Source organism: Haliaeetus albicilla, chromosome 17, assembly GCF_947461875.1.
Source record: "Haliaeetus albicilla chromosome 17, bHalAlb1.1, whole genome shotgun sequence".
Taxonomy (NCBI): Eukaryota; Metazoa; Chordata; class Aves; order Accipitriformes; family Accipitridae; genus Haliaeetus; species Haliaeetus albicilla.
In genome coordinates, this window is record NC_091499.1 from 21,549,827 (window position 1) to 21,569,570 (window position 19,744).

The following is a 19,744-nucleotide window of genomic DNA, read 5'->3' on the forward strand; positions in this document are numbered from 1 at the left end:
ACAGCCAGCAAGGGAGAAGTCAGCTGTGGGGCATTAACATATTGTGCCAGTGGCAGAGATGAGAAAGCAGCGACCAAGGAACATCCGAGGGCTTCACGAGCTCCTCAGCAACCGCTGGCCCTGCTCTCTGGTGCCGTTGCCCGCCCCAGCTCGCATCCGCAGGAGAGATGCTCTTTCCTCCCTCCCCAGATGCGCACCTCTCCCCCACCCTTGGGCTGCTCTACCAGCTCCCACCTCACAGAGAGTTTCCAACAGGAGCGCGAGAGCTCGGCAGCCTCTCGGCGAAACCGGGGCTGCTGAGTTGGGACGGGGTCCCACCTCTGGCCCCTCACCACCCCCCCTGCACCCCGGCCCCGGCAGCGCTGCTGGGACACTCGGGGGCGGCGGGCTGCAGAGGCGCGGCGAGCTCGGCGGTGCCCGGGGGTCAGAGCAACCCTGCGGGGCAGCCGGGGCCCTCTTCAATCCCCCGAGCCCGGTGCTGGGGGGCAGGAGGAGTGACCCCCGGCCGCGGGCGGGCTCCTTGCACGGCCGCCGTGCAACAGGTCTCGGCGCCGGGGAGCGGAGAGCCGCCGGCCGCGGGGCTGAGCTCGGCGGTGCCCCCCCCGGCCGCGGGGGAGCAGGCGGAGGCGATCGCGGCTCCGGGCACGGGGGGACGCGGAGTTTTTGCGGGCTGGGGCAGGGCAGAGCGCTCCCCGCTCCTCCCGAGGGGGAAAACAACCCTCCCGCCCCGCTGCCCCCGCACACCCCGCCGTGCGCCTCCAGGAGCCAGCCCGCCCCCGCTCCCCCCGTGCCAGCCTCCGGCTCCCGCGGCAGGACGGAGGTCCGGCCGCCCGCCGGGAAGGCTCACAGCCCCGGCCCGGGCCGGCTCGGCTCGGCTCGGCTCGGCTCACAGCCCCGGCCCGCTCCTCGCCGGCCTCCAGCACAGCCGCTGCCCGGGCCGGGGCAAGGGCAAGGGCAGGGGCGAACCGCAGGCGGGCCCCACCTCGCCACGGGAAAATGCAAAAGAAACGGGATCTTGATCCGTTCTTTCTGCTTTTCTTTTGTCTCCTCTTTTTTTTTTTTTTTTTCCCCTTGTTTTTTTTCTTCTTTTTTTGGGGGGGGGGTCCCTTTTTATGACAGCGAGGGCACAAGGCGAGTGAGGAGGCGGAATCATCTCGGCAGCCGCTGCATTTTGTGTGGAAGCCGCTCGGGGGTTCATTAATATCATTAGCATTTAACCCCCTCCCTGCCCCCTCCCCTTCCCAGCGCAGGGTGACGTCACGCGGCGGCAGGAGTTGGGGGGAAAGCAAGGGAAGCTCAGTGGGCAAGGGGCGTCCCTCTCCCCTCCCCGCCGCTGCCTGTCACAGCCTCTCTGCCGATATTATAGGGGCCGAAGCCTGGAGCTCAAAGCGCAAAGTCAGCCAGTGTAATGAACTTCTGGAAACCTTTCCCTTTTTATACCATTCAGTTTCTGAGAGGCAGAGACAGCCTCCTCTGACGCCTTTTCCCCCCTTCCATTATTTTTCCAGGCTCTGATCTCCCTGCTCGCTGCACCGAGGCGCTCGGCGCAGAGCCCCGCTCCCCATCCTACCTTCTCCTTCGCCTCATTGTTGTCCTGGCTGCTGTGGCTCTCGCTTGCCTTCCAGGAGCGCGGTGGCGAGCCCACTCGCACCCCCCTGCACCCTCCCGGGGTCCCGAGAGCATCTGCTCGCAGGGGGACAGCGAGCGGCCGCCGACTTTGGGTCATTTCGTTTCTTTTCTTTTTCTTTTTTTTTTCTTTTTTTCCTTTTTTTTTCTTTTTTCTCTCTTTTTTTTTTTTTTTCTCCCCTCCCCACCCTTGCCGCGTCCCCGCAGCGTGTCCCCGTCCCTCGGGAGGACATCGCTGGGGAGCTGGGCAGCGGCGAGGATGTGCCGGCCTCCGCGGCGGAGCCAGCAGTGAAGCGCCCGAAGGAGGCACCTGCCCCGCGGAGCCGCCGCGCCGGCGGGGGGGGGGGCGGGCGGGCGGGGGGCGCACCGCCTCGCCCCGGCGCCGACACTTCGCCCCGAGTTTAACGACTCCCGGGGGCTTCGAGCATGAGCAAGCCGGCGGGATCAACAAGTGGGTAATAACGCGGTGGAGGCTTCGAGCAGCCTTCCCGAAACCGGCTGCAGTCCGGCCGGGGGGGGGCGGGAGGTGGAGGGGAGGGAGAGGAAGGGGAGGGGGGGGGTTGTGGTTTGGGTTTGTACTCCCCACCCCCCCCCGCCCCGAATTAAAAAAGAAGTGTACATTTCCATCCGGAGTGGCAACGAATATATAGGCTCGGAGTTGCCCCGACGGAGTTTGGGCCCGGGGCTTACGAAAAGCCGTTTTCCAGCTGCCCGGCCCGGTTCTCCGCGCCCCGAACCGGGGCAGGAGCCCCGGGAAAGGCGGCTCCGCCGGCGGCGGGGAGGGGGCTCCTCCCGCCGGGGCGCGGGCGGGCGGTTGTCCGCGGGTCCGCGGTACCGGGGCGGGGGGGGGGGGGAGGTTTGGGTTTAAAGGGCATTGCGGAGCTGAAACGTGCTGTTTTTTTCTCACGGACTTTATGCAATCTCCTGCGCCATAATAATTTCTTTTTAAGAGTTTGAAACTCCGGTCACTCAGTTACACGGAATCGCGTAAGCAACTCGGTTGAAGGAGGATTTAAATGCAATACTTTGCACACCGTTTCCAGTTACAACAAATAATCCTGCAACGAGGAAAGCAGAAACAACTTAAAAGTCACATTTTCCTTAATCCTAAATCCATGCACCTCATAACTGGGGAATTTAAAGCATGACTAACAGCTCTTACAGAATGGCTCAATCCGTATAATCCCAATGGGACTTTCGGAGTTGGTAATATGGACGGAGTCAGTAACAAAGGGGGGGGGGGCAAAAATACCCAATCCAATTTAATGTCTGACAAGTGATGGATCGGACAGTTATTTCCTCTGCGCTCCGGCGGGCTCCCGGGGTTGCGGGAGCGGCGGAAAAAGGGCGGCAGAGCCGGGAGGGACCCGCCGCCGTACCTGCCACCGGCCGCCCCCCGCCAGCCCCGCGGCCTTCTCCTTGCCGCTGCCCTCCATTATTTTGACCCGGGTCCGCCCTTTGTCCGCGGGGACCGGGATACCCCGGAGGATGGTGGTGGTGGTGAAGTGGGGGGGGGTACCGCGGCGCGGAAGTCGCGCGTGGAGGAGGCGGGGGGCGCGGAGCCCCGGCGCTGCGGCCGAGCTGCGGCCGGTTCGGCGGGTGTTAGTTTGCCTTCTTCCCCCGTGGCGTTTTTCCGCGCCAGCCCCCCCAGGAGAGGAGGGGGAATAAATAAATAAAATAGTAGCGGGCCCGTGGTGGAGGTAATAACCGGCGGAGGGGAAGGGGGCAGCGGCAAAAAAATAATAATAATAATAATAAAAAAAAAATGCTGCGCCGCCCGAGCTGCCCGGTAAGTGCGAGGGGAGCCGGAGCGGGATCGGGCCCATGGGCAGCCGCGCCGGGACGTTGTCGGGGCTCCTGGCAGATTTCTGAGTGTCGGGGAAGGGGCAGGAGGGGCCGGGCAGCCTCGTCCTCAAAGGACGGCGGAGCTTCTGCCGGAGACATTTTGCGGAGGAGAAAACCCGCCCGGCTGGACCTCTCCTCCGGCCGCACGGCGCTGGGCGACCCCCGGCCACGGCCGCCGCTTCGGCTGCTGACTCCGACCACCCCCCCCGGCCCCCGGGGACCGCCCGAAAGGGACCCCCAGGCCCGAGGCGGCCAGGCCCCGCGGGGACGGGGACAGGCGGGGACTGCTCCGGGCCGGGGCCCGAGCCCGGTGGGCCTCGGCAGCGCATTTAGAAGCCCGACCCGCTGTCCCGGGGCCTGGGCGCCCGTCCCGGGGGTCCCGGGGGTCTCCTGGGTAAGGGGGCTCCGGCCTGGCTTTTCTGCCCGCCGGTGGGCGTCTAGCGATGTCAGCGGCGATGTCTGCCTGGGTGGTAACAAGACCCCGTCCCGCCGTCCCCCGAGCCCAGACTAACTTCTTTCAACAGCCTCTGATGGTAATTACAGTAATCGGGGCTGCCATATATCCTTTAAGCAATTATGACACACAAAAAAAGCCCCCGAGGACCCCCTGTCGTGGGATGTTCAAAACGGTTTCCCAGCTGAACAGAAATCCCATTTTCCTAGCGCTAAACTTCTGAGACGAAGCGGTACCTCGGGGAACCGGAGCGCTTTTAAACAGAGTTAATCAGTTATCTCATGACCCCGTGTCAAGCTTACATTTTTCTCTTCCCACCCCCCGGCCTGCCTCTTCCCCGTCTACTTATTTCATATTTTGCCCTGCACGAAAGTTTTCTCATAACAGCCTCCGCGGGCGCGGGGCGGGGGGGGGCAGAGAGCGGCCGGGATTGCGGGGCGGGCGGCGGGACGGGGCGGGGGGCTCCAGCCTCTCCCTCCGCCGTGACCCCCCTCCCCGTCCTCCGCCTCGTCGGGGGCTGCGGAGTTGATCGGACCGGCCGCGCCGCTCCGACGGCTGCAAACGTGGTTATCTGGGTTTGGCGAGATGCTCCAGGTGCTCGGGCTCTACAGACGGAGTATGTGGAGGTGTAAAGAATGTATGGAACAACGCGTGTTTACATGCGTGGTGTGGATAGGCACGGATATAGTGCGTATGATTTTTTTTAAAGCGGCTCCCAGGCTTGAAAATGGGGAAAACCTGTTTTGTAAAACTAAACCCAAGAAGTTTCTTCCCTCTCCGCCGCCCGCTTTTAGCGCCGACGAAGCCGAGCCGGCTGCCCCGCTCCGCAGGCCGGCCCGGGGAAGCGGGGACCCCCGCGGCTGCCCGGTGCCCCGGTCGGCGGCCCCACAGCGGGGCCGGGTGCGCGGCCGCTGCCGAGGGGAGGGGGAGCCGGGGGGCGGGGGTCCCGGGGGGGTCCCGGCGCCGGGCCGGGGTGCGCGGGGGCAGCGCGGCGGTGCCGGTCTCTGCACCGGGATGCACCACCGCCGCACGTACCGCTTCAGTGTCTCCCCCCCCACCCCCAGCCTGCCCCTCCTCCTCCTCCTCCTCCTCCTCCTCCTCCTCCTCCTCCTCCTCCTCCTTCTTTGTGTGCGTGCGTGTGGACCCTCTCCCTCCCCGTGGATGCTGAGGGCTGGAGAGGGAAGTCGAGCGCTTTCCCCCGTTGGCATTGTGCGATATCCGAATTCCCATGCTACACTTTTTGACGGGTCACTGGTGCCCCAATAGGCAGGTGGCAAGGAGGGCTTGTAATTACACACTCCCAGAAACCGTGCCTTGGCCTCAGCCCTCCTCACGGGCGCCTACCTGCAGCTCCAAAGCCGCGGCTTGCTCGCAGGCGGTGGGGCGGGGGGGCTTCCTTTAGCGGCGCGCCTTATTAATTGCGCAAAAGTTTTCTATTCTTTAACCTCTCTCCCTGCCTCCCTCCCTCCCACCTTCCCTGCCTCCGCCACCCCTCCCTCTCGCAGTCCCTAACCTAATCCCCGTCCCTCTCGCCGTGTTGTGTATAGCAGCTGTCGGGTTTCATTTAGGGGAGAAGCTGGCAGCTTGTGCTCATTGGAGGCAGTCAAACGAGTTTCAATGGGCAAAATCATTAAGTTAACACTTTATCTAATGTCCCTATTGTCTGCCAGCAGGCATTGTCTTAGAGCCTTAGCGCAGACATGTCTGAAAATATCTCGGGCTCCTAAATTCTCCAGGGAGCGAGAGGAGCCCCTGGGGCCTGTTTCCATCCCCCCCCTCCCCGCCCCCCCCAGCAGAGCTCCGCACCGCACCGCATGCTGCCGCCTTCCCCCTTCCAGCCCTCACCCCCACGCACCCGCAGCCGGGGCTCTCCCTGAACTACTTCCAAAAAAGAAAAAAAAAAGATAGCGGCCCCGAGCGCTCTCCCTCGGAGTTTGGAGACCAAGTTTTGGTGAGAGGGACTGAATCTCCAGCTTAAGTTCTGGTAGGAGGGAAGAAGGCTGTTTGAGGCAGAGGAAAAAAAAAATGAAAAAGAGAAAAAAAGAAAAGAAAAAAGAAAAGAAAAGAGAAAAAAGAAAAAAAGAAAAAAGGGAAGAAAGAAAAGGGAAAGGAAAAGAAAAGCGAAGCGAAAGAAAAGAGAAAAGGAAAAGGAGAAAACAGAAGAGAGAAGCCGGAGAAAAGGCAGAAGCCGAGCGGGGTTTTGGCGGGTTTCTTGAACCGGGCTGCAATAATCTCTGTACCAGTTTTTACACCACCCTCCGAGCATCTGCAGTTCTAGTCAAAGCCGGTGCGAAGGCAGCGCCCGGCGGAGCGGGGGCTGCGGGCGAGGCGGAGCGGAGGGGAGCGGAGGGGAGCGGAGGGGAGCGAGGGGTCCTGCCCGCCCCCCGCCCGCAGCCGCCTCCGCGCACAAAGGCGAGGCGGAAAGTTTTGCTGCAGGTTTTGGGGTGAAGAAAATGGCACGCCTCGTCTGCGGCAGGAGCCAGCCCCCTTTCGCTGGGGTTGCTGGGGGGGGGGGAGAGGAGGTTACTTGGCTTCCCGGTCGTTTTATTTTGTTTTGGTTTGTTCTGTGCCTCGGTCTCCTGACCGCTCTCCTGCCCGGGGAAAGTGCCGTCCTCTGTTCGCCGAGCGCCAGAAAGGGAGGGAAACGCCTCCCCAGTCCCCCCCCAGTCCCCCCTCCCTCCGCATCCCCACTTCTAGCAGGCAAGTCGTCTGCTCCCGCGGCTGTAATCTTCCCTTCCAAAATGGGTCTTGGCGATTATAGAAGATCCAAATAAACGTAGCGGGGCATGAATAATGCTCATTGTAGAAAACTGACACTTGCTCAAGGAAAAGAAAGTTGGCTATAAAATCACTTCATTATTTGCTTGTACTGCGGCTCTGGGGCTAATCCCTCCGGAGGTCAGATTGCTGAGCGCTCGCTCTCTCCCTCTCTCCCTTCTCTGCTTTCAGGTCGCATTTTAGACATCCCTTGCAAAGTGTGTGGGGACCGCAGCTCCGGGAAGCACTATGGGGTTTACGCCTGCGATGGGTGCTCGGGATTTTTCAAGCGGAGCATCCGGAGAAATAGGACCTATGTTTGCAAATCGGGAAATCAGGTACCGGCCGCAGCGCAGTCCCCTCACCGCCTGCACCTCTTACCCTGCATTTCCCCGGGGCCCCGTGTTGCCCCCCCCCGCCAACAGAAGTACCCGCAGCACTGAGATCCAGCTGCCACGCAGCCTCACCCCCCCGTTCCCACGGAGTCCCGGGCCGAGGCCGGGTGCCCCAGCCCGCCTCCCCCCCCCGCCCCGGGACGTGTCCCCCCCTCGGGCCCTGCGGCCGCAGCCCTGCGGGGAGGATGGGGCGGGGGGTGGGAATGACGGCGAGGGGGGGACACACACCGGGGCGCCCCGAGGGGGCGGCGCCGCCGTCGCTGTCTCGGGTGCTGAAGGCGGCCCGGCCCGCCCCGCCGCGGGGCCAAGCACCCCCGGCCCGGCCCGGCCCGGCCCGGCCCGTCCTCCCACCCCGGCGCACCCAGGGCCGGCCCCCTCCGTGCCTCCCGCCGCCGCGGGGAGGGCGCTGAGGGCCGGCGGGGTGAGGGGGCTGCTTCCTCCCCCCGCCCCCCCCGGCCCGACGGCTGGCTGTGTTGCAGGGAGGCTGCCCGGTGGACAAGACGCACAGGAACCAGTGCCGGGCCTGCCGGCTGAAGAAGTGCTTGGAAGTCAACATGAACAAAGACGGTACCTGCTCCCCCTCTCCCGGGGCCGGTGGGGCGGCAGGAGGGAGCCGGGCCTCGCTCTGAGCCGGGGAGCGGCGTGTCACCGCAGGATCTCCCCCACCCGGGCCCCTAATGACCCCCCCCATCCCGTGGCAGCCTCTCCCGTTTCTCCCCAGACACCCCCCTCCCCGGGCTGGGGACGCAGGACCGGCCCCCCCCCCCCGCCCCCAAATTGCAGGGAGGAGGGAAGGCCGGCTGAGCAGCGTGGGGTACCCAGTGCGGGACCCCGCGGTGACCCCCTGGCCTCTCCTTGGTGCCCCCGCAGCGGTGCAGCACGAGCGGGGCCCCCGGACGTCGACGATACGGAAGCAGGTGGCCCTCTACTTCCGCGGGCACAAGGAGGAGAGCGGCGGTGCCCCCCACTTCCCCGCTGCCGCCCTGCCGGCGCCCGCCTTCTTCACCGCCGTCTCCCAGTTGGAGCCCCACGGCCTGGAGCTGGCCGCCGTCGCCGGCACCCCGGAGAGGCAGGCTCTGGTGGGCCTGGCGCAGCCTACCCCAAAGGTCAGCCGTCGCCCCGGCCCCCCGGTGGGCCTGCAGACCCCCGCTGCTGGGGCACCTGCGACCCGCTGGCTCCTTTCTGCCTCTGCGGTAGTAGATGTGGTAAAGAGCAAGGCTTGAGGCCTTGCGGGTTGGGGTGGGGACTCCGTCGTTACGGCCCTAAAAGCTCTGAAGGTACGAGGTGCAAGGGGTAAGAGGCCCTCTGCAGACGGGACGTGCAGAAGGACCAACAGATAACCTGCTCTGTGCAAACCCCGTCTCTCCTACCCCCTTAACACCCTCACGGTTGCAGAGGTGCTCCTCCTGCCTGGAGCCCATCCACAAGTCAATGTTAAACCTTGTTTCAATGAGGATGAGCTGCAATCACTGCGTTTTCTTCAGCAAAATGCCCATCTCCATAGTGGTGTAGTCCAGAAAGTACTATCTGTACTGACCAAAGCCTGCAGCTTGAGCACGCAGGCACAAACGTGTCTAAGCTGGCCCTGCGCTTCTTGGCTGTGGCATTTCCTAAGCAGCCCAGTGGAAGCGCTGCCGTGGCCTCAACTGCACAAGAATTAGCCATTAGGTGATGTTTTTCATCAGCCCCTTTGCAATGGCATTTTGCATATTTACAGCACCTAGAAAATCAAAGAAGAGACAGCTCAAATAGTTCTCCATTTCCAGAGTTGGTAGCTTGGGAGAATCCATCATGAACATGATCACAACATATAGTTTTATATTATAATTTTGGAAAATACTGAATCAGAAATTATTTAGCAAGAAAACATAGCACATGCTTGAAAATGTAACTCCATTCCAATCCTACACACCCTGCAGGTAGTTATGCTTAGCTCTACGCACCTGCTTACAGCCTGTTGCAGTCAAGGATCTAGATGAAGGTTAAGGCTAAACGAATACTTACTGCTTTGCTGAGCAAGGCTGGAGTGCTCAATCGGCTTCTGAAGCACAGGTTACAAAACACAAATTCTTAATCGAATTTGTATTCTTCTAACTCTGCTACCAGAGGTGTGCTATTGTGTAACAGGGTAAAGGATGACACTGCATTTTGGTAAATTTTTTCCCCTCATGTAATAATTTCATTCTCCCTTCAACCTCCTCCAGAGAACTGTTTCTGTAGTACAGTTCATCCACATGGATGAGCAGCAGAGAACAGTTTGGAGTGAGCCCACTGAAAGCAATGCCCTCTGCTTGCAGAATAAGAGAGTGCACACTCTGTATTGGGCATGAGCATGATGCACTGAATGGCAGCTGTAGGGGAGAGGAAGAGGAGGCTGCCTTAGTGACATTGTATGAAGTTGCTTTATTTTCTTTTTAACATTAGTACCCACATGAAGTCAACGGTACCCCCATGTATCTCTACGAAGTAGCCACCGAATCCGTCTGTGAGTCAGCAGCCAGACTTCTGTTCATGAGCATCAAGTGGGCCAAGAGTGTCCCAGCCTTCTCCACCTTGTCCTTACAAGACCAGGTAAGGCACCTGCGGTGAGAGTCGCGTTGGCCTGGCCTGCCTGTTAAAGAAGGCTCAGAGCTCAGATTAGGTCCTGAACCTTTGAATCTGTAATGGACTTCAGCAGTTCTGAAGTTCAGGGCAGAGTTTTGGTCTGTCCCTGGAAACCAGGCAGTGATTTAGAAACTGCTTTCCTTCAACTTTTATTTCATGAAGCAAGTGAAAATCAAGCCAGAAAAAACATCGAATATAAAGTGAGTATTATGGGAGGACAAGTTCTAGAGGAAAAGTCACCAGGCTGCAGACTAAGCTCAGTGTGCCAAAACTGCTTCTCTACTTGTGGGACAACCTTCTCCTCCATAAAATGGGGAATAGCACCTTACTTTGCTATTTTGGGATGAGCAGTGCTTAGTTAAGCACATGGCCTCAGGATATGACTGAGGTGATTTCCGAAGACCATTCCTCCTCCTCTCCTCTCCTCTCCTCTCCTCTCCTCTCCTCTCCTCTCCTCTCCATTTACACAGCCAACATTTTTTCCTTATTCATGTTGGCTTCAGTGAACTTACTTACAATTACACCAATATGGTGGAAGCAGAATTTGGCCAGCCCCCAATATTTTTCACCATTAATTAAAATCTTCCCTAATTTGTCTTATTTTCCTCTATGACAATTTGCCTTTGCCTCAGGTAAATCATATGTGAACCATACGAGCTGAAGCAATTTCTTAATGACTTGATTCTTGATGAGGACTTGGTGTGCTTTGTATAATGCACTAATTTAAAAAAAAGTAATCAGATAATTATAAAATGGAAGGGGGGAAATCTACGCAAAGCTCTAATCATAAAAGACGTCTAATACTTTGATATGATTGAGCTAATTTTCCAAAATGGTAACTAGAAGCCTTGTGCCTTAGATGTTATGCAGCAGTCATCAGAGGAACTAGTTCCTTCCCTGGATGCATGTTGCAAGTGTTGCAGTTGATATGCAAATACGTATTTTGAACTGAAAGAAAAGAGCTTTGTAGGAAAGGAATAGTGTTTTCTACCTAAAGGTAAATCATGATGGTCACAATGTGATACAAAGCTAAGGTACACCAAAATGTTCCTTTTCTAGCACCAGACTCATGTTTTGAAATCCTTGTCCTGAAATTAGACGCAAGGGGCCACTGCTCAGCTCTGGCTGCAGTACTGCTACGTAGTAAGCATGAGGGGAGCAATGAGATAGAGCCCGGGGGTTATACACGCCGTTAGGAAGACAGCAGTCCCAGTGCAGCATGCTGCTCTCCAATGTTGTCTTCTGCTGCCGCTACTGCTGTGGAGCACTGGGTATGTCATGCCGAGCAACCAAAGAAACAGGCCCAAATATCAGGGGCAAGCAGCAAGTATCCTGCTTCAGCAGCATCCTCAGTGCACGAGAATAGGCTGGGTCCATCTCTAGAGCAGTGATGTCCACAGGAGGCTCCTTAGGTGAAGGCTTTATTTGACATCATACAGATGCATTTTCCCAGTCATCTCTGTTAGTGTGTGGAGGAGGGGGCAGCAGGATTTAGGAACAAGGGAGGTCTCCATTGCACATGACCAAGCATGCCTCAAACAGCAAGGCCTGCTTATCTACCATAGACACCAGAGTGTTCCCATCATCTTTATATAACCCACTGCCTCTTTCATTTTCATATCAGGGACTAATGTTAGTGAATTACACATTAAAATCCCAGCCTTTCCTTAACATCACCTTGACTCGCTGTACCTCATTGCAAGTCAGCTTCCTCAAAACTCAGAGCTGCTCAGCTCTAAAGCTTTGACCTGGGCCTCTTTCTGCATGATTCCCCTGTCATACTCAGGAGAGCTGGAGAAGAAATAACTCTGATTTTCATCACCTTATGTCATGAATAATCAGATGGTTGATTTTTATAATAGTGCCATTGCATTATTTAATTTGACAATGGCCCAGCTGTAAATGTCTGTATTTCTCTTCTTGTATCCCCAACATCTCTCCAAGAAGAGTCTAAAACCTTTTCCTGGATTTTGCTTTTGTTTGTTTGCACTCTTCCAAAGAGGCAAGCACATTGGGATTCCAGGACTCTGTGACAGTTTCATCTCAAAGGCAAGGGGACAAGTAGAAACCAATTTGCTGACAAAACACAAGTCCAATGCGTCACTACCCTCGGTAAAACAGAGGCTGTGTCCCTTCCCCAGCTCCACGCAGCTAATCCCATTGTGGACTGAAAGCCACACAACAAAAATTCCATGCTTCAAGTTCTGCTGGCCTGCACACCTGCCCACCTTGTCCATAAGACAGATTGGCCCAATGCAGGGCATCAATAAAAGGTTGTACTTACAGGATGCGGTTGATTAAGAAGCAAAAACCAGTCCTTCAGAAAGCCTGGTATTTCTTGTTTCTATGAAGAAGGAGGGATGAGTATGGCTTCAGCATGAATTATTTTAATTGGTGGTTTTACAGACTTATGCATAGGCATGAAGAAAGCTTCAGCTATTAGAATAGTCTCTTATTTCTGAAGTCTTCTGACTTTAAAGACTTAGTAGGAAAGAACATATGAAATTGATATCTTCCAGGAACTACCATTCATTACCATTGTATCTGCATGAATGAATGACAAAAAAAGTTTTACAAAAGCAAATGAAAGGCTGGCAAATCATTTCCTATGTCATACAGAAACCTGCACATCCATCAGGCAGGATTATCAGGAGGAGGGGCTGGGTTCGCAGGCTGCAGCAGTTAGGAGACTTACGAGCAGGTTCAGCTGCTCTCAGAACAGAGCTGAGATGGGCACTGCACCCTAGACACTGCCTGCCCCCCCATTTCATACAATAATCTGGGCAGCTTCCAGTACTGTAAAATCCAACGTAATTACTTCAAACAGTAATTGTATGCAAACAGAGACAGAAATACTTTCCTGTCATGATTTCCTTAGTCAGGTTATGTAGAAGTTCTGCAAAGCACGAAGCACAAAAAGGCACAGAATGGGCATAAGCCTGCAGTGACAAGCTGAGAGCAGAGACTCTGAGAGCTCTTCCTCCCATTCTGATTGGAACAGGGTGGTTTAAAACTTAGAATACTGTTAAGAGTTAGCACATCGATAAAGGATTCACTTTTACTGCATGCTTCCTGTATCATCCATTACTTTCACATATATCTGATTCCAAGGAAATCATCATTCATTTGGTACAACATATTTTTTTACTTTATTCTTCCTTACAGACTCTTCATAGACTTAACATACCCTCCTTCCTATTTTCCTAAGAAGCTAAACTGCTGATACTTTCAGGGACCGTAGCAATATTAATGCTTGCAGTTTGGTTTTTTTTCTGCATGAGTTTTGGGTGATCTGTTTTCACTGCATGGAGCCTCCTGAGTCCACTACAGTTCTGACCCCTCCAAATCTCTCCCACCCTCTTGACAGACATGAGGTCCCAGCAATGTGTACGCACCACAGCATGTCCTTTAGGCCATAAACTTCAGCTGAACTGGGGGCCATCCAAACCCCTCTTAAGAGGTGGTCTGGGCCAACAATCCATAGATGCCCTCGAGACTAAACAGGTCTGTTCTAGTTTTGCCAGTCTGCATTACCAGGAGTCTTGTCTCCTCTTCAGATGCACCACTGCCTCTCCACGGAAATCAAAGGCATTGCCTCCAAACAGAGGAAAATGCATCCTCCACACAACCAGACAATGTACAAAAATTGCAGAGAACTAGCAATGCTGTCAGCCTAGGTGCTTGGAAGCTCAGTTCTCTGAAACAGCTCTTAGTGCCTGGAATTTCTGAATGATTTTAAGCAAAAAGCAGGAAAACAGGTGACACTGAGAAACCGTATGTGTGTCCAGATGCTGTGCTTGAAAGAGCTAAAGACTTGCTTAGTAAGGAAGGGGTTAAAGATACATATGTGCTCTAAAGCAGTGTTCCCTACAGAGTGATTTAATTTCAGGACGTTGTCCAGGCTTTTCTTCACAAATCCTGCCTTCCCAAGGGAAAGGAGGGTAATCCCTAGAGAGCAATAGGAGAGCACTCATCCAACTTGTCCTAGGACAGCTATATGTGCCGAGGGAGGGGAGGAGAGAGCCCACGCTGTGCTGAGAAACACAGGCGAGTGTTCATGTTTGAGCAAGCTCTCTGGGGCAGGAGTTCTCACTCTCCTTTCTCTTTCTCCTCCCTTTTGGTCTGCAACATGGTGCACAGTGAGCCAACCCTGTGTTTTTCTACAAGGCATAGACTTATTTCTAGACACCTTCTCAAAAAGCTAAGAGAAGAGCTAACAAATGCTGTGGGGAAAATACCATGACAGGCATTTAAAGTAGTTTTTAAAATAACAGAAATTTACATATTTAAATTGTTATAAATCTATAAATTATACACTATGTTATATTGTACATCTATTGTATGACAGCTGATGCTTTTGGAAGATGCTTGGAGAGAACTGTTTGTTCTAGGAATAGCACAATGGGCCATTCCAGTTGATGCTAACACTCTACTGGCTGTATCTGGTAAGAATTGCACAATTTAATGACTTTGTTACAAAAATTACCATAAAAATACATTACTGAAAAAAGAACAACATGTAAAGAATAACAAATTCCTACTGAACAATAGAGCATACCTGTCATTTATAAATCTATATTTAAATGCAAATAATGTTGTTTTGTTGTATTCATGACTGCTTGCATTGTCATTTAAATGCAAATTACTGTGTTTGTTATCATCCAAGAGAAGATTTTATATTAACTTTCATACAATACAGTCAGTTTACATGGAACCAGATAGACAAGTGTGACAATAGAGTAGATATTGATACAGAGGATTTTGTCAGAAATCAATATAAAATAAAGCAAATGCCTTTAATATTATTCATTTCATCTGTTTCTGTTTTAGGCATGAACGGTGACAATACAGATTCTCAGAAGCTGAATAAAATTATTTCAGAAATACAGGCTTTACAGGAGGTTGTGGCTAGATTTAGACAACTTCGGCTAGATGCTACCGAATTTGCCTGTCTCAAATGCATTGTCACTTTCAAAGCTGGTAAGCAGAAAGAATCTCTTGGTCGCCTGGTCTGGTAACTATGAGGTTGCTACTTTAAAGCAAAAACAAGGTTTTAAACCAGACATAGCTTTGTATCATCCAACAGGTTTCCCGGTATTGAATTCCAATAGTCAGTGTTGCATTTTGAAAGGCTGACAGTGGAGTGCTGGGGAACTAATGGGAACATTTAATTTCCATTGATAGCACTAGCTGAACTGTTTTGACCCACCCAAGAGTCAAGCTGATCTAGTAACTGATCTGCTTTCCAGTGCCTACACACAGTGGTTCCGAACTGAGGAGTTTCCGAAATGCTGCCGCCATAGCAGCCCTTCAAGATGAAGCCCAGCTCACTCTGAACAGCTACATTCATACCAGGTGAGCGGTGTCTTCTCTGAATATTTCTTGCAGGTGTAGGGGTAAAATCCTGCTCTCACTGTAGTGAAGGTGACATTTCCACTGACTGAAATGGTGACAGGGCTGTTATAGCAAGTACACATTGGCTGTCAGCCTGCTGGGATTTGGCATTTCCTGATGAAACAGAATCATAGAAAAGGTTGGAGAAGACCCTTAAAATCATCCAGTCCAACCATTAACCTAACACTGTCAAGTCCACCACTAACCCACGTCCCTAAGCACCACATCAACACGTCTTTTAAATAACCTCCAGGGATGGAGGCTCAACCACTTCCCTGGGCAGCCTGTCCCAATGCTTGAGAACCCTTTTGGTGAAGAAATTTTTCTGAAGATCCAGTCTAAACCTCCCCTGGTGCAACTTGAGGCCATTTCCTCTCATCCTATCACTAGTTACTTGGGAGAAGAGACCAACCCCCACCTCACTCCAACCTCCTTGCAGGTAGTTGTAGAGAGCGATAAGGTCTCCCCTCAGCTTCCTTTTCTCCAGGCTGAACAACCCCAGTTCCTTCAGCTGCTCCTCAGAAGACTTGTGCTCCAGGTCCTTCACCAGCTTCATTGCTGTTCTTTGGACACGCTCCAGCACCTCAATTTATTCAGACAAATGGAAAACTGCTAAAAGGAGAGATCTTCCCCTGGGAAGTGATACCTGCTGTGGAACACTTTGCAGTTCAGAAGGCTACATTTTATTCAATACCACTATTAGCGGTGCTCAAAACATCACATCCCACAGCAGTATGAGTGCTTTTCCCTCCAATCCCCATATCATTTCCCCCATTTTGCAGACATAGAAATTGGGACAGAAGGAAGTTAAATGGCTCTTCCAAGACACTACCCTGAGTCTGTTCTCAGGTTGAAATGAAAAACCCAGAACTTGTGAATCCCATTTTGGTGCTGCAGCAGAGTGATGAGAATCATTGTTTGGGAAGAAAATCTTCCCCTTGCCTCATTCAGGATAAGTCCCGTGGGATACAGAAATCTTAAAACCCTGCTGTAAAAGCTGTAGCTGTCATCCCACAAAGCATACAGGGGTGAGCCCAGGAATGCACAAAACGTACTACACAAAGTACAACCTCACACTCTAGAACAGCGGGCTGTGAATAGGTCATTAGCCTCCTCCTATGGACCGCTTCAGAGTGGTGGGACAGGGGAGAAGCCTGAAGAGTGCACCTAACATCTGCAACAGCTGCTCTGGTTGGTTCAGGACTTCTGGAGAGCTGTGACAGGTCATGTAAAGTTCATGTCTAAGTCCTTTAGCTGCAGTGGAGGTCCATGAGACTAGCACAGTGGGAAATGGAGCAGTGGAAGAGAAACTTCTATACCATTTTTTCCTTCTGAATCTTTGATCTGCTCTCTTAATAGCTCTGCCTAGCAGAAGTCCACTCGCTATCAGATCAGATGGCAGCAGTCTCTGAAGCACTTCTATTTAGTCTAAAGGGCATGGCCTGCCCTGGGGATGGGAACAAAAATGCAAATACCATCCAGTTATGGCTAGGTCAGAGCAAAAAGAATAACTGCTGCATAGTAACCTCTTCCTGTTCTTACGGAAGGCCTTTCCCATGAAGATTGCTCCCTGGAGACTCTGAGTGAGACAGGGCATATTGGAGAGAGGAGCTAGGGAGCAATGGTTTTACATAGCCATGCTTTCCGTTCCAGGCATGGCGACTTTTCCATTGCATTTCTGCGTTGCTGGAAATATTTAGCTACTGGGCTAAACAATATCTGTTGTAAAAGATACCCTTTTACAAGGAAAAAAGTGCAGTCCACTGACAGACTTCGTCACCTTGACTCCAGTGGGATAGGGCTTTCAGCTTGCATTTCATCCTCAGGCTTGAATTTACCTTTCTGCCAGTGTTACTACATTATCAGCCCTTTGATCTCAGTGGAGTCCCTCTCAACAGGAAGGCAGACTGGAGAAGCAGAGTGTTTCTCCAAACAGCCTACTCCTTCTTGTAGGGAGGCCACTGTAAGCAGAGGTTTGAGAATCACTGCTGTAAAGTCAGCATAAGCACAGCTAGAATACATATCCTATGTTGTGTTGGCTTCAAAAACTGGGAGAAAGGATGGAAAATATCCTATTACATGAACACATTACCTGGGGTTAAAACACAGCTTCCTTAACACGAAAATTTCTTTCCAAATGTCAATTGGTATTCAATGTATATGGCAACCAAAAGGGGGCAAAATTATTACCATGACAGTCCAGGTAGGTTTAAATTGCACTTTAAATGACAGGGTATTTATTATAGGTCAAGCTCTTCCCGGAACTGCATCAAGAACATAGATGTTGTATGAGGGACAAGTCAGAGCAGATCCTGTCTCTGTATTGCTACTGCTCTGAGGGAATAAACAAAGGAGCTAATCAAAACTCAGAGACATTGGTCTATATTCTGCTAACCTCCATTAAGAGAGTTTTCCTTGGGGTCAACCTTCTTGCTCACATGAGTACAAAACACAGGGTTTTAGCACAGGTAGCACCCATCTGTACGATTTGTTGAATATTGGTCTTTTCTATAAAGTAAAAGACTTTCTTTGAAAAAATACTTAAAAACTTCAATAACATTTCTTCTCTCTCTGTCTCCCAGGTATCCCACACAACCCTGTCGTTTTGGAAAACTTTTATTGCTTTTACCAGCTTTACGTTCGATTAGTCCATCTACAATAGAAGAAGTGTTTTTCAAAAAGACCATTGGGAATGTACCAATTACAAGACTGCTTTCAGATATGTACAAATCCAGTGACATATAAATTACCTTAAAATAAACAATCAGGATGGACAGTTTGAGAAGAACTTTTACCTATGGAGAATAAGCCTCAACTAACAAAATCTACAGGAAGCATAAGCCTGGGAATGTTTAGCCTTTAAACCCATTGACAAAAAATACCCCAGTAGATATGATTCTGCTGCTCTGAACAGAATGATTTAGATCATGGAGAGAATGCTTTGTTCTACAGAAAAAGTGAAAGTGGTTGGAATTTGGCTGCTATTCCTGTTACTACAGGATGGAGGCAATTCAGATGCCAGTCATAGTTAACAAAGACTCTGCTATTCTCTCATTTAACTGGCAGATCTGAGACACAATGTGAAAGAAGGTACTTTAGTTTGTTCAGTATTTGGAACTGGGTGACCAAACTTGGCTTCTGTTGTAACGTGAGATGCGGTGGCCTTCAGAACTGTTTTAAAAGTAGCCTATGTTGGGAAAATGGTTTTAATATGATAGGCAACATTTAAGACCAGGTTACCAAAACATTGCTTCTGCTATAATACATCATGAAGTGGCCTTCAGAACTGATTAAAAAGTAGCTTATGACAGCAGCTGCATTCTTCCTGCAAAATGAACTGGTGATCTTTGATGCGGATGTCACCACAATTTGTTCAGTTAACATCTCAAAGACAGAAGAGCTTTATACACTTCCTCCCCAACCTTCCCTCCTTTTCTTCCACCCACAGACACACATTCACACAGACACCTGAAAAGGTACAAGTCAAGAAAGGAAGACTAAAACAGCAAAACCAAATACAATGGAGATGACCGCTTCAGTGACCTGCTGGCTGTCCCGTTGGCACAGTGCTGAAACCAAAGGCAACGGTGGCCAAACTCTTTGTCAATGAGATGTGCAGAGAAGTGAAATGACTATTAAAAAAAAAATCAATGGAAGGAATTTTATTTCAAAGAAATAAAGGTTGTTGACTGATACAATGCTAACAATTTCCAAAAGTCTCCAATGCCTTTTTAGAAAACTCCAGGTTCTAATGTTGAAGCCTTGTTCGCCTACACCCTCTCACACACAAAAATGTTATAAGCTGCTTATTTGATGTATGAAAAGTGTAGAAAAAACATTTAAAGATAGCTGCTGTACTTTTCAAAATTTGATTTGTTATTAGGAACTAGCACTGAGAAAAATCAGCACTTGGACTATCATAGAATGAGTAAAACTTTTCCTGTACAAAGTGGATTAACTGATTTGTGAAGTTAAAAAGTTGTACTCATTGTATTTACAAAGAATAAAAATATATTGAATTTAAATTACTTGTCACTGTTCTTTTAATGCTGGTCCTTCTATTTCTGGATTAGTTTCTTCCACTGTACCCTACTTACCAGGGAACAGAAATACCCTCTACTCAGATGGATTGCCTCAGAGGCTGTGGAGTCTCCATCATCAGTGGTTTTAAAAAACAGGTTAGACAAGCATTAAAGCAACAGCTTAGGTGATTCTGCCTTGGGACAAAGGGACCTTGAGGTCCTGCATAGAGCTGTCTTCTGTAATCCAAATATACACCTGCTGCAAGGTTTCCTTCTCAAGGAGCTGACACAGAGGTTTTTCTAGGACACAATACCAAATGGATCAGAGGTCTAACCTAGTATAAGTCTTCCGTTTCATATTATTACAATTTTTAATATTGGTGAATTGTGCAGCTAACAAAGGGTGAGAGTAGAAAAACACTGCTTCAATTAAAAAGATTCTGAAGTTTTATTAAGGTGTCCAATTGTGTAATCACACCAAAGAAAGAGGTAAGCAACTCCCAATGCACAGAATAAGTTGGCAATAGGAGAAGGGAAATACAACATAATGTTCATATGGCAATGAGTGACCGAAGAGCCATGCACACTAAAATGACAGATGGAGATGTACAGTGTATATCAATGGCTGACTGGTTTTCAGTGTCAAG

The 19,744-nt window shown here is 51.6% G+C and overlaps 1 protein-coding gene across 1 annotated transcript; it reads left to right on the forward strand.

The window, feature by feature from the left end:
- Positions 1-1,834: 1,834 nt before the first annotated feature.
- NR2E1 (nuclear receptor subfamily 2 group E member 1) lies at positions 1,835-19,100 on the forward strand. The gene is made up of 9 exons (XM_069804988.1): positions 1,835-2,077; positions 6,875-7,020; positions 7,557-7,644; positions 7,948-8,183; positions 9,502-9,648; positions 14,030-14,126; positions 14,512-14,661; positions 14,931-15,036; positions 17,658-19,100. Exons 1-9 carry the CDS (start codon positions 2,053-2,055, stop codon positions 17,818-17,820), a joined length of 1,158 nt encoding a protein of 385 aa, XP_069661089.1. The 5' UTR covers positions 1,835-2,052; the 3' UTR covers positions 17,821-19,100.
- Positions 19,101-19,744: the final 644 nt, after the last annotated feature.